This window comes from Elephas maximus, chromosome 15, assembly GCF_024166365.1.
Source record: "Elephas maximus indicus isolate mEleMax1 chromosome 15, mEleMax1 primary haplotype, whole genome shotgun sequence".
Taxonomy (NCBI): Eukaryota; Metazoa; Chordata; class Mammalia; order Proboscidea; family Elephantidae; genus Elephas; species Elephas maximus.
Window position 1 is genome coordinate 60,922,776 of NC_064833.1, and position 16,106 is coordinate 60,938,881.

At 40.6% G+C, this 16,106-nt stretch overlaps 1 protein-coding gene across 1 annotated transcript in view; it reads left to right on the top strand.

Moving 5' to 3' along the window:
- Nucleotides 1-16,106, top strand: part of ZNF704 (zinc finger protein 704) — a 301,875-nt gene that overhangs the window by 228,350 nt on the left and 57,419 nt on the right. The window contains exons 3-4 of the mRNA XM_049854450.1: nt 1,412-1,515; nt 6,459-6,691. Coding sequence (XP_049710407.1) covers nt 1,412-1,515; nt 6,459-6,691 — 337 coding nt within the window. The remainder of the gene's footprint in view (nt 1-1,411; nt 1,516-6,458; nt 6,692-16,106) is intronic.

The following is a 16,106-nucleotide window of genomic DNA, read 5'->3' on the forward strand; positions in this document are numbered from 1 at the left end:
TTAGCTTCTTTATTGGAATAAGCTCAAACAAGCTGACTGGAGTTAACTACCATCATTATCATTATGAATCCTTAGTCTGGTTAACTAAGTAAAATTAATGAACTAGAGCAACCTCTTCATCTCGGTGAATGATTGCCAGTGGCTCTTCACTTTAACAACGTGGTAACTACTTCTGCAATCTGTATTTCACCTACTAAGGTGCAATGAAAAGAGCACTGGAGTTTAAACATCCCGAATTACATTTCTACTCCAGTCTCTCCCATCTCAGAAATTGGCTCCTAGTTATTGCTTAAGCCAAAAATCTGGGCATCATCCTTGATTTCTCCTTTTTGCTCATCTCCCATACCCAGTGCATCAGCCGGTCCTGCCAGTTCACTTTTCACTGTCCCTAGTCCCAGCCACCATTTTTCTGGACTCCTTGTTTATAATCAATCTTCTTTCCCTAAAACCTGTTCACCATACAGCAGCTCAGGTAACTTTTTAAAAAGTATTATGTCACCAAACCAAACTCGTTGCTGTCAAGTTGATTCCAACTCTTATGTCAGTAGGCCTGCCTAAAGCCTTCCAGTGACTTCTTGTTTCCCTTAGAATAAAGTCATCACTGTTATAGGACCCCATATGACCAGCTGTGCATCCCTCTCCACTTCTCACACTTTTTGGTCTGTTCTTCAAACATCCCAAGCTCATTCCCGATGACATGCCTTTTACATGTACTGTTTCTTCTGCTTGGAATATGTCTCTCTGGCTCATGATGACTGAGGCCTCCCCTCTTTCCACATCTCGTTCCGTGTCATCTCCTCAGAGAAACTTCCTGGCCACCTTAAATGCAGCCCACCAAGACTCCCTGTCACATCAACCTGTTTGTACCCTTCATATAACACTTGTCACTATCAAATTATTTGGTTCCCTTGTGTTTACTGATAACTGTGCTTCTCTCTCCACTAGTCTATAAGCTGCATGAAAGCAGAAACCTTGTCTGTATTGGGGAGAGTGCTGACACATTGTGGAGAATGCAACTAATGTGATGGAACACTTTATGTACAAACTACTGAATGCGAAACTACCTTGCTCTGTAAATTTTCACATAAAGCACACTAAAAAATTTAAAAGAAAAAAAAAAGAAACCTTGTCTGTATTTACTACCTTATCACCCATGTCTAGAACAGAGTCTAGCCCATTAGTACACTGTTAATAAATAGTTATTACATGAATGAATCTTTCTCTTCCTAATGCTGTGTGACTTTGACCAAATCATTTAACCTCTTTGGCTTCAGCTTCCTCACCTATAAGATAAAGCTAACAAATACTGGATTTTCATGCGGATAAGTTACAGAAGTAAACATAGGCAGTAGCATGTGGAACAGTAGATACAGAGTGAGCATAGTTAACACTGTCCCTTCCCATCTTACAGGAAATCTTCAGAAGAATTGGACATGGACAAGGTGACAGCAGCAATGGTATTAACCAGCTTGTCAACCAGCCCTTTGGTTCGAAGTCCTCCAGTGCGGCCAAATGGTAAGCGTGGCGTATGGGGCTTTGGGGAAGGGCCTGTCTTTGAGGGATCTATTCCTATCAAACACAATGAATATTTCATCCTCATCCATTAAAAAGAATCAAGGGGAAATGTGGCAGAAGTGGAAACCCCAGAGCCATCAGCCTCCTCTGCATCTTCCCAGAGACCCCACTGTAGCTCATTCATACATCCATTCATGTTTATTGAGCTCCATCACATATTTTCTGCCTTTCCAGAATACATCTCTGCAATAAGATCAGTCTAATGAAGTTATTTTCCCTAGCATTATTTCTGTTTGATTGGGAAGGTAAGTAGAGATCAAAGAACTCAGAAGATTAAAATTTATAAATGTTTTTTAAAAAACAATATCCCAAACTCCTTAATCAAGTAGAATTATTTCATCTATTCTTTCATTCATTAAGTGATATATTCATCAGGTACCATTCTAGATGGTTTGAATACATCATTGAAAAACAGTGTCCCAGGTAGTGTATAATCTCTTTGTAGAAAAAGACTATTTATCATAATACTTACCATATGTCAGGCACTATGCTTGCTTTATCTCATGTAATCCTCACAACATCTTTATGAGATGTTACTATCACTATTTTACAGATGAGGAAATGGAAGCACACATAGGGATTAATTGGCTTGTAAATGGCAGAGCTGAAATTCTACTCCGTATCTCTCTGATTCTAGATCCACTGTCTTAATCATGATATAATATTGCCTTATATAATTCACTATGGTAAATCAGGAGGACAAAGACTAGGGGATGAAGTCAGAGAGACTTGCAGGACATCTATCTTGAGGGGCTACATGTGCCTGGCTAGACATTTCAGCTTTATGAGAGAGCTGTTAAAATCATTTAAGTACTATAAAGTCATGATGAGGTTTATAAACAACCAACCACCACAAAAAAAAAAAAAGGGTGTCCCGAACCATGGTGGTCACGGTGGGAACGAAGAGCACATATTTGAGAAATGTGAAGAAGGTAGGGTAAACACTACTTGGCAATGGACATAGAGGGAAAGGGTGTATCAAGGATGACTTCAGCCAGTTTCCTTCAGCAAGGTGGGGCCATTCACTACTGACAGGGAACAAAGAGGACTAGATCCATTGGTCAGTGTTTGGGGCAAGAGATAACAGTTGCTGAAGAAGACAATAGATCATTTGAACTATATTTAGTTGCCAGTGCCTAAGGATCATTTAAGGGGCAATGCCTGGTGGAGATTTGGGTGCAGCCTGAAAAAGAGATCTAGACTGTGGGTGCAGAATTGAAACACAATGTTTTGAAGCCATGGGAGTAGGTGAGAGCACCCTGAGAGAGTTATGTAGATGCAGAGTGAGAAGGGAAGAGGGCTAAAGAAGAAGCCCTGAGGCACACCACCATGTAAGGGACTGGCAGAGAAAGAAGAGCCTGAGATGTAACTGGAGAGATGGAGGACAACAAGGAGAGTGTGGCAACAAGGAAGCCAAGGGAAAGATGTGTTTCAAGGAGAGAGATCTGATGCTTCAGAAGGTCAAGGGTGAAAAGGATTAGAAAAAAAATCTGCATCAAGAAGGGAGTCACTAAGGGAGTCACTGGAGGCTTGAGCAAGCACATTCACAGAGCAGTAGTAAAGGGAGACAAAAAAAAAAAATTTTTTTTTTTTTTTACCAAACCACAAATCACTGTAATGTAATTCGCTGAGACTACTTGAATGAAATGGGGTTTGATCCCAGCCAGTGCACCTCATGTACAGCCATCAGTCAGTGGAGGCTTGTATGTTGCTTTGATGCTGAACAGGTTTCAGCAGAGCTTTCAAATTAAGACATAATAGGAAGAAAGGCCTAGCAATCTACTTCTGAAAATCAGCCAGTGAAAACCCTATCGATCACAATGGTCTGATCCACAACCAATCAAGGGGATGGCGCAGGACCAGGCAGCGTTTCATTCTGTTGTGCGTGGGGTGCCATGAGTTGGGGGCCAACTCTATAGCAGTTCACACCACCAACAGCCTGAATGAAACCTACCAGTAGGAGAAAACCTTCCCTCTAAAGCCAGCATAGTCAATTATGAAACCCAGCTGTGGTCGAAGCATAATTTAACTGTAAGCATGAGGTGTTTAAATTTGTTTACCAGCCAGTGAAAACATGTTCCAATGCAATTGTAAGTGGAGAAAAATTGCCAGGGTGTTGGGAATTCAAATCAATATCATAAATCAATAGTGCCCACCATGATGATTCCCCCAAGCTGAGGTGACGCCACATCTCTAGAAGGTATTAGATAAGATGCTCTTGAAATGAGCCTATTTAATGAATGACCTGACATCCCTTCTGGGGGATGCTTGGCAAACATTTCCTGATTTATCTTTCTCAGTTTGACAGATCTGCTAAAGAAGGGAGCCAATAAAAACAGTAATGTGAAGGCACCCCCAGAACCTATTTCAGGAAAAAAGAATTGCAGAATTCCATGGAATCCTCAGAGAAAAGAAAGTATATTTCAAACGTAATCGCTGTTTTTAAACATTTTTTTAAATTGAGAACATTGTTAATGTTCTCTTCCATCGAAAGGTTAAAATTAAAAATAAGCCTTTCTGCTTCTTTGATACAAACTTTTTTAGAAAATAATTCAGTGTTCATTTATGGTTAAAAAGAAAAATGACTCAACTAATAAGCCCAAATTGTTTGATCTGGCTCATTCAGTCTGAAACAAGAAACAAATTCTTAAATAGGAAAAGCAATTTTTATAATGAAGGCATTATATTTTCAGGAATAAATGATTCTCTCCAGAATTATTATATATTAGGAAATTTATAGAAACTGTTGTGATCCTTTTCTGTGCCTGAAAAGAATCATTCTGTCAGGATACGAGTCTTCTAGGAGGGCGTGATTTCAACAGTGCCTGTCTGCATTTTTGGCAAATACTTAAGACAAGTAGAGACTGCCCCCTAAGGAATAAAATTAATTGGGCCTGATTTTTTTCTGAAAAACTCATTTCTATGTCACTTTGTCCTTTTGATTAAATAGTATTTCTAAAGGAAATGTCATTCACAAGCCGGTGAGAAAATTAACTTTCGGCATTGACATGAAGTGATGTTACGAAGTGATAACAAGTTGGTTCTCAAATTCAGGTTTTCATATTTTGCATGATTACACATCTAGCACCAGGAACTTTATAGAGTTCGTCATAAAACCCCAACCCAGTGCCATCGAGTCGATTCTGACCCATAGCGACCCTACAGGACAGAGTAGAACTGCCCCCATAGAGTTTCCAAGGAGTGCCTGGTGGATTCAAACTGCCGACACTTTGGTTAGCAGCTGTAGCACTTAACCACTACGCCACCAGGAGTTCATTGTAGCAGCTAATATTACTGAAAGCCTTACGTTAGGCTTCTCTTAAAGTCGTGTTGTATTGAATGGAACTTTCTTGTTGACAGTAGGCAACTCCAGGTCTGGTGGGTGCAGCTGTCTTCTGTGTAGGCTGCAGGGAGTGAGGGGCTAATTTGGTCCTGTTGATCTTGAGAAGGTGTGAGCCTGCATAAATCACTAGTATTTGATTCTGAATTACAATTTGATTCTCATTGCTTTAATGAGATGGGTAACTTACTCCTGCTGTTTCATTTTAAAACCTCACTCTTCTAACTGAACTTTTTACTTGACATAGTTGAAGAATATACTGGAAATCTATAATTAGGTGAAGGTAATCAGGAAGTTTTACTATGAATGCTAGCCCACAGTTCATCCTCACTTCACTCCTAATTACATATTGGTTAACAACATTTTTTAAATGAGGCATTTGGGGAATTTTTTTTCCTACTTGTAGTTAGATTATAGTTTTAATATATTCAACATGCACATACATATGGAGGAGAAATTACCCAAAAAGAAAGTAGGATTAATACAAATGCTAATTAAGAATGGGTATTTTTTATCTTGAAAGCTAAAGCAAATCCAGTGATTAAAAAAACCCCTGAAGACATTCTAACTGGGGCAAAGATCTCCCTACATTAGCAAACATTTCATGATGTTTTCCACAGTAAGTGGAAAGGTAAATTATTAGTAATTATTTCCAATACATTTTTATCTGATCCCAGCTTTGCAGGAGTGAATGCAGGATTTCAGCAACACAAGGCCAGCATTCGCTGAAGAAGGCCGATTGGCAGATCAGGGCTGGGGTCCAGATGTCCTAGGGTTGCTTACTAGTCAGTGGCCGTATGCAGGTCACTTAACTTCCCCGGTGCCTCAGGGTTCTCATCTGTACAGTGGTGATGATCCTTACTCTGAGAGACAGATGTTATGAGAACCCGTGAGACTGTCTGCGTGAATGAGTTTTGTAAAATGTAAACAACGCACAATATGCAAAGCACTCTTGTTTGTTACAATAAGCAAAGTGGTAAATGGCTTTATCTGGGTAACTATCCAGAAATTATTTCTCTTAGATTCTTAAATTTTTCTGTAAGTATATATTCAAAGGATCACAAGTCCCATGAGAAGCTGCTTTAAAAAAACTAAAATAGGGGAGGGGGAGTTCTGTGACCAGACGCTTTGGGAGAAATACTGCAAAAAATATCCTCTCAGAAATACTGCAGTCAGTACACCAACAGCTCTTGAAATTTAGAAACAAATCGCTTTTTTTTTTTTTTCCCATATAATCTTCACTGACATCCCTAGGAGCTAGAATTGCAACATAACCCACCTCAGAAGATTCTTAGAAAAACCTAAGTTACCATGTGGCTAAAATAACTAGATGTTTATAAACTACAGTGTGACACTTTTTTAGGCGTAAATCAAATAAAAACTTACATAGCCAGCTGTTGCAAATTACTGAGTAGGCTGCAGGTGCTTTGACAAGAATAGACTCGAAGTTCTCCTAGATACAAATGCCTCTTCTCACTCTGAATCGTACCTTGGCTCACATAAGAGGTTCCAGTACTGACGCTGTGTTTGTGTGAATGAACAGAGGGCCTCAGCGGATCCTGGAAGGAAGGAGGATGCGTGCCTTCCAGTACCAGCAGCAGCGGCTACTGGAGCTGGAGTGCCCCCAGCGACCAGTCCAACCCATCCACGCCATCGCCACCACTCTCAGCCGACAGCTTCAAACCCTTCCGCACCCAGGCTCAGCCTGACGACGGCATCGACGAGTCAGAGGCCAGCAACCTCCTCTTTGATGAGCCCATTCCCAGGAAAAGAAAGGTTTGTTGGATACACCGTTTTCTGTTTTTACTTACGTGAATGTGCCTTCTGTCCCACTGTGAAGAGTCGGTCTGAGCTTAGGGCTCATGTTCCTTTAACCCATGCCCCAATTTAATAAACAGAAACAGTTTACGTTCCCCTTTGATGTTCTTTGAAATTTCAAAATAAATTAAATTCCATCATCTAAAACAAAAATGATTAAGGTGTTGATATGTTTCTTCAAAGTGTACATGTCCCATCCTCTGGTTATGTCACTGCATTAGTGTAAAGGGTTAATAATATAAGGTAACCTAGAACTTCTCAGTATTTGGAAGTTAGAAAATTAGACTCCCGGCTGGGTTTGGTAATTAACTCAGTCTCTTAGTGGGACTTAATTTTTCTCATATGTAAAATGTAATTAAAAAAATTTTTTTCTCTGCTTTAATCTGCCCCGAAGTCTTGTTGGGAAGAATATTTTGTATCTCATTTTTATAAAACTGCATGTAAAATAATACATAAAAGCTGTGATATAAACACATGTACTTACATACTAAAAATTACATATTTACTAAATAAAAGTGAAAAAGGAGATCTAATTAACTTAAAAAATCAATTGTTTACATTTTTACTTAACCCTCACAGCAGTCGTCAACAATAAGTATTATTTTCCTTCTTCAGAGGAGGAAACTGAGTGTCAGAGAGATGATACATTTAAATAAACCACGTGAAGGAGGTTAGAAAGGTCCAGAACCCCAATTCAAGCCTACATCTGTCTAAACCTAACATTCACGTTCTTTTCGTTCTTATTGAGTATGTCATGGATTAAATTGTGTCCCCCAGAAATATGTGTCAACTTGGCTAGGTCATGATTCCCAGTATTGTATGATTGTCTACCATTTTGTCATCTGATGTGATTTTCCTGTGTGTTGTAAATCCTATCACTATGATGTTAATGAGATGGATTAGCGGCAGTTATATTGATGAGATCTACAAGATTAGATAGTGTCTTAAGCCAATAATCTCTTTTGAGATGTGAAAGAGAGAAGTGAGCAGAGGAACCTCGTACCACGAAGAAAGCAGCACTAGGAGCACAGTGTGTCCTTTGGACCTGGGGTTCCTGTGCAGAGAAGCTCCTATTCCAGGGGAAGATTGATGAGACGGACCTTCCTCCAGAGCCGACAAAGAGAGAACACCTTCCCCTGGAGCCAACACCCTGAATTTGGACTTGTAGGCTACTAGACTGTGAGAAAATAAATTTCTCCTTGTTAAAGCCATCCACTTGTGGTACTTCTGTTATAGCAGCACTAGATAACTAAAACAGAATTTGGTACCGAGAGAGCGGGGTGCTGCTCTAACAGATACCTAAAATGTGGAAGCAGTTTTGAAACTGTGAGTACATGGAGGGCTCAGAAGAAAGTGAGGAGAATGGTTAACACTGGAGAAGGTGCAGATGGTAAGAAGCAGCAGCAGAGGACCAGCAGCACCAGAACCAGGAGACCAGTGAGAGACGGCGCTAGAGCCAACCCACAGAGCAAGAGAGTTGAGTGCCTTGCGCAGGAGCCTTCCTGGAAGAGTGGGGTGCCTCCAGGCACTTACTGGTGGAGCTATAGAGCTTTGGAACATTTGCCCCAGCAGGGCAGATGTGGGTGTGAGGCCCGAGGGCCACGAGGTGAAGGAAGCAAAAGCTGAAGAGACAAGGAACATAGGAAGCTGAGCTGCCTCAGTCACAAAAGGTATGGCCAGGACCTCTGGAGTTTCAAAGGGTGGAGCCATGGCCTCTGGTGTTTCTAAGAGTGGAGTCATCCCTCAGATAGAATAGGAGAATGGTGTGCCTAAAGCTGAGGGAGCAGAGTTGCTGTCCCAGTGGGCCTGGAATGTGGAGCTGAAGCACAGAGCTGAGGGGCCTCCACTCAGAATCTGGAGAGTGTGGCCAGTACCTAGACTCTGAAGGGCAGGGCCATTGTGTAAATTGTCTCAGAACAGAGGATTATTTTCAAGCCCTGAGGGCTAATGTAATGTGTTCTGCTGATTTGCTTGTGCCTGTTACTTGCCCTTGAAATTCTCCCATTTGTAATGGAAATGTCTAGCTTGTGCCTGTCGTACCTGTGTTCTTGGTTTCATAGATGAAGAGGAATTTTTGGATTTTGAACTTGGCCTTGCCTTAAGATTCTTGCTATGATATGATGGGATGAAGGTTATACATGTGGCAAGGACATGAATTTGGGGGGGCCAAATGGTGGAATGTCATGGATTGAATTGTGTCCCCCCAATATGTGTCACCTTGGCTAGGTCATGATTTCCCAGTATTGTATGATTATCTACTATTTTGTCATCTGATGTGATTTTCCTTTGTGTTGTAAATCCTCTCACTAGGATGTTAATGAGATAGATTAGTAGCAGTTATATTGACGAGATTTACAAGATCAGATAGTGTCCTTAGGCCAATCTCTTTTGAGATATAAAAGAGAGAAGTGAGATGACAGACAGGGAGACCTCATGCCACCAAGAAAACAGCACCAGGAGCAGAGTACACCCTTTGGACCCCAGGGTTCCTGCACAGAGAAGCTCCTAGTCCAGGGGAAGATTGACGAGAAGGCCCTTCCTCTAGAGCTGACAAGGAGAGAAAGCCTTCCCCTGGAGATGACACCCTGGATTTGGACTTCTAGCCTACTAGACTGTGAGAAAACAAATTTCTCTTTGTTAAAGCCATCTACTTACGGTATTTCTGTTATAGCAGCACTAGATAACTAAAACAAAGTACATTTACATTATCATGTTCACTCATAACTTTTCAAAAGCATTTCTACTTCAAAGAATAAAGCAATATGACTGCTATATCTTGAAAACATTTTTAACATCATTTGAAAGTCACCATGTAAATATGAAGCCATTATTTATTGTTTTTCATTTTGGTGTAGGTAGCTTCGTTATGAATGACTATTCACGAACAAAAGCCCAAAGCAAAACCTTGAGGACTGCAATGCAACATTTTTCCCCAGTTCATTTCAAAGAGGAAAACAAAGAGATGGCATTGATCCAACATCTTCCCTCCCTGCATCTCTCTTGACATCACTCAGCATGTGTAACAGAGGAGGTTGCACAGGCATGCACTCTGGTGTGTCCATGTGGATAAGGGCTAACCTTCTGGTCTCCAACACTTTTTACCTAGGTAACAGGGCAATAATGTCCTGTCCTTTCCAGAGGCAGTGGCATGAAGGGTTGCTGTTTCTCACCACTCCCTCAGGCAGTGGGGCTGAAGTTGTTCTGGCATCTCATGGGTCCCCAAGGAAACCAGGCCTTTCCTTGATCAGTCGGGGAGAGAGGCCAGCACTGGGTTCCTGCAGGCAGGACCAAAGCATAGACCTGAAGCCTCTTCCTGTTGTTCCAAGCTGCATAGCCAGCCCTCAGCAGTCTATCTCCCTCTGGGGTCACCTGAGGGTGCGATCCTGAAGCTCATAAAGCATGGTCCAGTGTTGGGGCAAAGACCCACAGCACAAGGAATCCCCTAACCCATGTGCTTTTTTAAGGTGCATTGCTGAAAGCCCCTCACAGCCTGGCATATCTAATATAGCAGCTGAGCCCGGATTCACACTCTTACATTACAATTAGGTTGCATTGGTGAGGCTTGTATTTAAAATCTATAAGCTTCGACTAGTTTGGAAGACAGCCATATCACCAAAGGAAAAGAAAAATAGCTTCATTAAAAAATGGCATATACTTGGAGGACACAGACCAACTCCACAAGATACTAGAGAGTAGGAATGAATGAACAAGTAAGGACCATGTTTATCCTTGTTTCTTTTTGACTTATCCCTCTACACAGACCCTGATACTCACTTACTTTAGACACATATCAGGAAAAAACAATCTCTCTAGAAAAAGATATCATGTTTGGTAAAGTAAAAGGTCAGCAAAAATGAGAGAAACCCTCAGTGAGGTAGACTGGCACAAGGACCGCAACAATGGACTCAGACATAGCAACAATCATGAAGACAGCACAAGACCAACATTATGAATTGGAAAAAAACCAAAAACCAAAGCCAGTGCCATCCAGTCGATTCCGACTCATAGCGACCCTATAGGACAGGGTAGAACTGCCCCATAGAGTTTCCAAGGAGCGCCTGGCGGATTTGAACTGCCAGCCCTTTGGTTAGCAGCCATAGCACTTAACCAGGGTTTTCTTATGAATCAGAGCCAACGGCAATTAACAACACCGTCACCATCACCAAGTAGAATGAAGCTGGCAGTCACTAATTTTGAACACACGGCTCTTGCATAGACTAACCTGTTGTCTCGGCCTTTTGAACTTAAAATTACTTTGACTAGTGAGAATAACATGAAAATGGGACTGTTGCCATTCATTCTTTTTATTAAGTGAACCAATATTTATTGAGCACCCATCAGGCAAAATGCTGATGCCCTGAGAAAAAGACATAGCCCCTCTCTTCAAGGTATTGACAGCCGGGTAGGTGGAGACTAATGTGTAAAGAGCCAATAATAATTATGAGTCCTAAAAGCTGTCCCCAGGATGTAGTGGGACCACTTAAGAGGGACGCCTGACTCTGTCTTGGGGGAAATGGAAGGCTTCCCAGAAGAAGTGACATCTCAACTGCATCCTGAGGGATGAATAGGAGTTGGTCAGACGAGGAGTACATGGAAGGGTGTTTCAGACAGAAGGAGCAACACCTGGAAAGGCCCAGTGTTAGCACTTTCAGGGAATCTGAACAAGTTCAGTATGAATGGAGTATAGAAGGGGAGCGGGGATGATTGGTTGAGTAGGCAGGGAACAAATGGACAATGGGAAACTAACAAAGGGATATAAAGAGGAGAAATAGGAGAGAGATGTGAAATATCAGACAGAGTTAAATAGGAGAGAAACATGGACATTACGCATCTTAGAGACATCGTTTTCAACTGTGGAGGATGGGTCAGAAAAGGGACCTTCAGAAATTGTGGCGTTACTGCAAGTGAGAGATAATGGTGGCCTAAAACATGAGGAAAGGCCCTACATGGGTGTGTTATCCCAAAATGAAATGAATCAAGGAAAGCTGGAAGTCATCACAAATGAAATAGACATCCTAGGTGTTAGAGAGCTGAAATGGACTGGTACTGGCTATTTTAAATCCAACAATTATGTGGTCTACTATGCTGAGAATGACAAATTGAAGAGGAATGGAATTGCATTCATCGTCAAAAAGAACATTTTGATACGTATCCTGAAGTACAACACTGTCAGTGATAGGTTGTTATCCATAGGCCTACAAGGAAGACCAATCAATACGATCAGTGTTCAAATTTACGCACAAACCACAAATGCCAAAGATGAAGGAAAAAATTGAAGTTTTTATGAACTGCTGCAGCCTGAAAGACTACAACCTACAGTATGGATTGCACCTGAAAAGAAAACAAAAATCCTCTCAACTGGACCAATAAAAAACATGATAAATTGGAGAAAAGTGACATTGTTAGGGATTTCACTCTACTTGGATAAACAATCAATGCTCATGGAAGTAGCAGTCAAGAAATCAAGCTACACATTGCACTGGGCAAGTCTTCTGCAAAAGACCTTTTTAAAGTTCTGAAAAGCAAAGATGTCACTTTGATGATTAAGGTGCACCTAACCCAAGTCATGGTCTTTTCAATCACCTCATATGCATGTGAAAGCTGTACAATGAAAAAAGAATACAGAACAAGAACTGATGCATTTCAATTGCGATTTTGGCAAACAATATTGAGTAGATCACAGAGTGCCAGAACTAACAAATCAGTCTTAGGAGAAATACAACCTGAATGCTCCTTAGAAGCAAGGATGGCAAGGCTTTTTCTCACTTACTTTGGACACATTAGGAAAGACCAATTGTTTCAGAAGGACATCATATTTGGTAAAGTAGAGGGTCAGCAAAAATGAGGAAAACTCTCAAGGAGATGAATTAACACAGTAGCCTCAACAATGGGCTCAAACATCATCGGTCTGGAAAATGGTGCAGGACAGGGCAACATTTTGTTCTGTTACACGTAAGGTCACCTTGAGTCAGAGCCTCCTTGACGTCACCTAACAACAACAACATCCTTGATGTCACTGAGAGAGTGGAAAATGAAATTACTTTTTTTCTAAATTATAGTAGCCAATTTTACCAATATTTTTTACTTAGACTAGGCGCTTCATAAATGCTCAACTGCTTGTTTCTTATTCACCTGTGATCGTTCCTGCTTTCATTTTAAAAGCCCATGTGTATGAACATTCTGAATTGCTAGGTTACGAGCTTGTAGCTTCTGATCCTACATTTACACAGACATTTATTTTGGTTCATGGGTGCTCCCGATAGTGATTGGTTGTGAGTGAGGCTGAAAAGACCCAGGATCAGTAAGAACCTTCCCCAGCAGGCCACCTAAGACTGCCCATGACCCATGGTCATTTGTTAGACACTTCCTCAACTTGAAGCTGCAATGATTAAAATTATGTATGAAACTAATTTTCTGCTTCATCTGTGATACAATTACTTTACAGTTTTTAGAATATTTCAAAAGATTTCTAAAAATTAATTTGCTTAAACCACATAATACATTTTAGTTGGTAGAACTTTCTGAGTTCACTTTATTTTACTTGCCATTCTCTCATTTGATTTATAATATTCATTTGAAACCATGGGCAATTGTGTTAATCACATGCTTTGTGAGGATTGTTCAAAAATCTTCTAGATCAGTATTTTTCAGACTACGGGTCTCAACCCGATACTGGTTGAATTGATTTAATGAGTCATGAACTGTACTTTTTTAAATGAATAGGACAGAATAGAGAACATTATACGTAATAAAGGTGAGTATCATTTCTTGATATTATTGTTTCAGTTATACTCTTATGAGTAAGGGTATGTTATGGAAAATAGATTTCTTACTGTGACTCATGATCAAAAATGTTTGGAAAGCCTTTGTTCCATGTTGTAGAGAGATATCATGATATGTGATAAATTAAGAAGCCCTGATTAGAAATCAAAAGATCCACCTTTTAAACTCAACTCTGCTAGCCTCAAAACTTAAGAAAATCTTCACATCTCTGGTCACGTTTCTTCATCTATAAAACAGGCAAACACGTATTTCACACATCTCTCAGGACAATCATGACAATAAACATGATCATAAGTAGGAAAGGGCTCATAAGTCATAAAGCCCTACATACAGGATGTGGCAACATTTTAATAGACATTTTGGAACCTCTAAGCAAAAAGACCACCACTTGTCTGTCAGTTTGTCACACTGGTGGCTTGCATGTTGCTGTGATCCTGAAAGCTATGCCACCGGTATTCAAATACCAGCAGGGTCACCCATGGTTGACAGGGTTCAATGAAGCTTCCAGACTAAGACAGACTAGGAAGAAGGACCTGGTGATCTACTTCCAAAAAAACTGGCCAGTGAAAACTTTATGAAATAGCAGCAGAATACTGTCTGATACAGTACTGGAAGATGAGCCCCTCAGGTTGGAAGGCACTCAAAATACAACTGGGCAAGTGTTGCCTCCTCAAAGCAGAGTCAACCTTATGACACAGATGGAGTAAAGCTTTTTGGATCTTCATTTGCTGATGTGGCATGTCTCAAAATAAGAAGAAACAGCTGCAAACATTCACTAATAATCGGAACGTGGATGTATGAAAGTATGAATCTCGGACAATTGGAAGTCGTCAAAAATGAAATGGACTGTGTGAAGATAGATATCCTAGGCATTATTAGTGAGCTGAAATGATCTGATATTGGCCATTTTGAATCAGACAATCATATGGCCCACTATGCCATAGTAGGATTGACAAATTGATGGGTAACAGCATCGCATTCATCCTCAAAAAGAGCATTTCAAGAGCTATCCTGAAGTACAGCACTGTCTGTGATAGGATAATATCCATACACCTACAAGGAAAACCAGTTAATACGAATATTATTAAAATTTGCGCACCAACCACTAATGCCAAAGATGAAGAAACTGAAGATTTTTACCAACTTCTGCAGTCTGAAATTGATCAAACATGCAATCAAGATGAATTGATAAGCACTGTGATTGAAATGCGAAAGTTGGAAACAGAAGGATTGGAGGTTGGAACATATGGCCTTGGTGATAGAAACAATGATGAAGATCACATAAGGTAGCATGTGATCAAGAACCGATAGTACTGCACAAAGAAGTCCAAGCTGCACTGAAAGCATTGGCGAAAAACAAGGTCCTAGGAATTGACAGAAAATCAACTGAGATGTTTGAACAAATAGATGCAACACTGGCGCCACTCACTTGTCTATGCCAAAAAATTTGGAAGATAGCTACCTGGCAAGCCAACTAGAAGAAAAGGGGATTCCAAAGAAATCCAAAGAAAGGAGATTCAAACAGAATGCAGAAATTATTGAATGATATCATTAATATTTTATGCAAGTAAAATTTTGCTGAAGATAATTCAAAAACAGTTGCAGCAGTACATCAACAGGGAGTGCCAGAAATTCAAGCTGGATTGAGAAGAGGACGTGGAACAAGGGGTATCATTGCTGATGTCAGATGTATCTTAGTGAAAGCAGAGAATACCAGAAAGATGTCTACCTGTGTTTTAGTGACTATGCAAAGGCATTTGACTGTGTGGATTGTAACAAATTATGGATAACATTGTGAAGGATGAGAATTCCGGAACACTTAATTGTGCTCATGAAGAACCTGTACATAGACCAAGAGGCAGCTGAATAGAACAAGGGGATTCTGAATAGTTTAAAATCAGGAAAGGTGTGTTTCGGATTATATCCCTTCACTATACTTATTCAATTTATATGCTGAGCAACTAATCCAAGAAGCTGGACTATCTGAAGAAGAGTGCAGCATCAGGATTGGACGAAGATTCATTAAAGCGTTAAAAAAGCAAAGATGTCACTTTGAGGACTAAGGTGCACCTGACCCAAGCCACAGTATTTTCAATGGCCTAATAATGCATGCAAAAGCTGGCAATGAACAAGGAAGACTGAAGAAGAATTCATGCCTTTGAATTATGGTGTTGGCGAAGAACATTGAATATACCATGGACTGCCAGAAGAATGAACAAATCTGTCTTGGAAGAAGTAAAGCCAGAGTGCTCCTTAGAAAGGAGAATGGTGAGACTTCATCCTACGTACTTTGGAAATGTTATCAAAGAGGGACCAGTCCCAGGAGAAGTACGTTATGCTTGGTAGAGTAGAGGGTAAGCAAAAAAGAGGAAGACTCAACAAGGTGGATTGACACAGTGGGTACAACAGTGGGCTCAAAAATAGCAATGACTGTGAGGATGGCCCAGGACCTGGCAGTGTTTCGTTCTGTTGTGCATAGGGTAGCTACGAGTTGGAACTGACTCAATGGCACCTAACAGCAAATAAAGAGAGGGGATATTCTCTTTATGTGATTCTCCTCATCTTTATGGATGCTACCTTATCCTTCCTT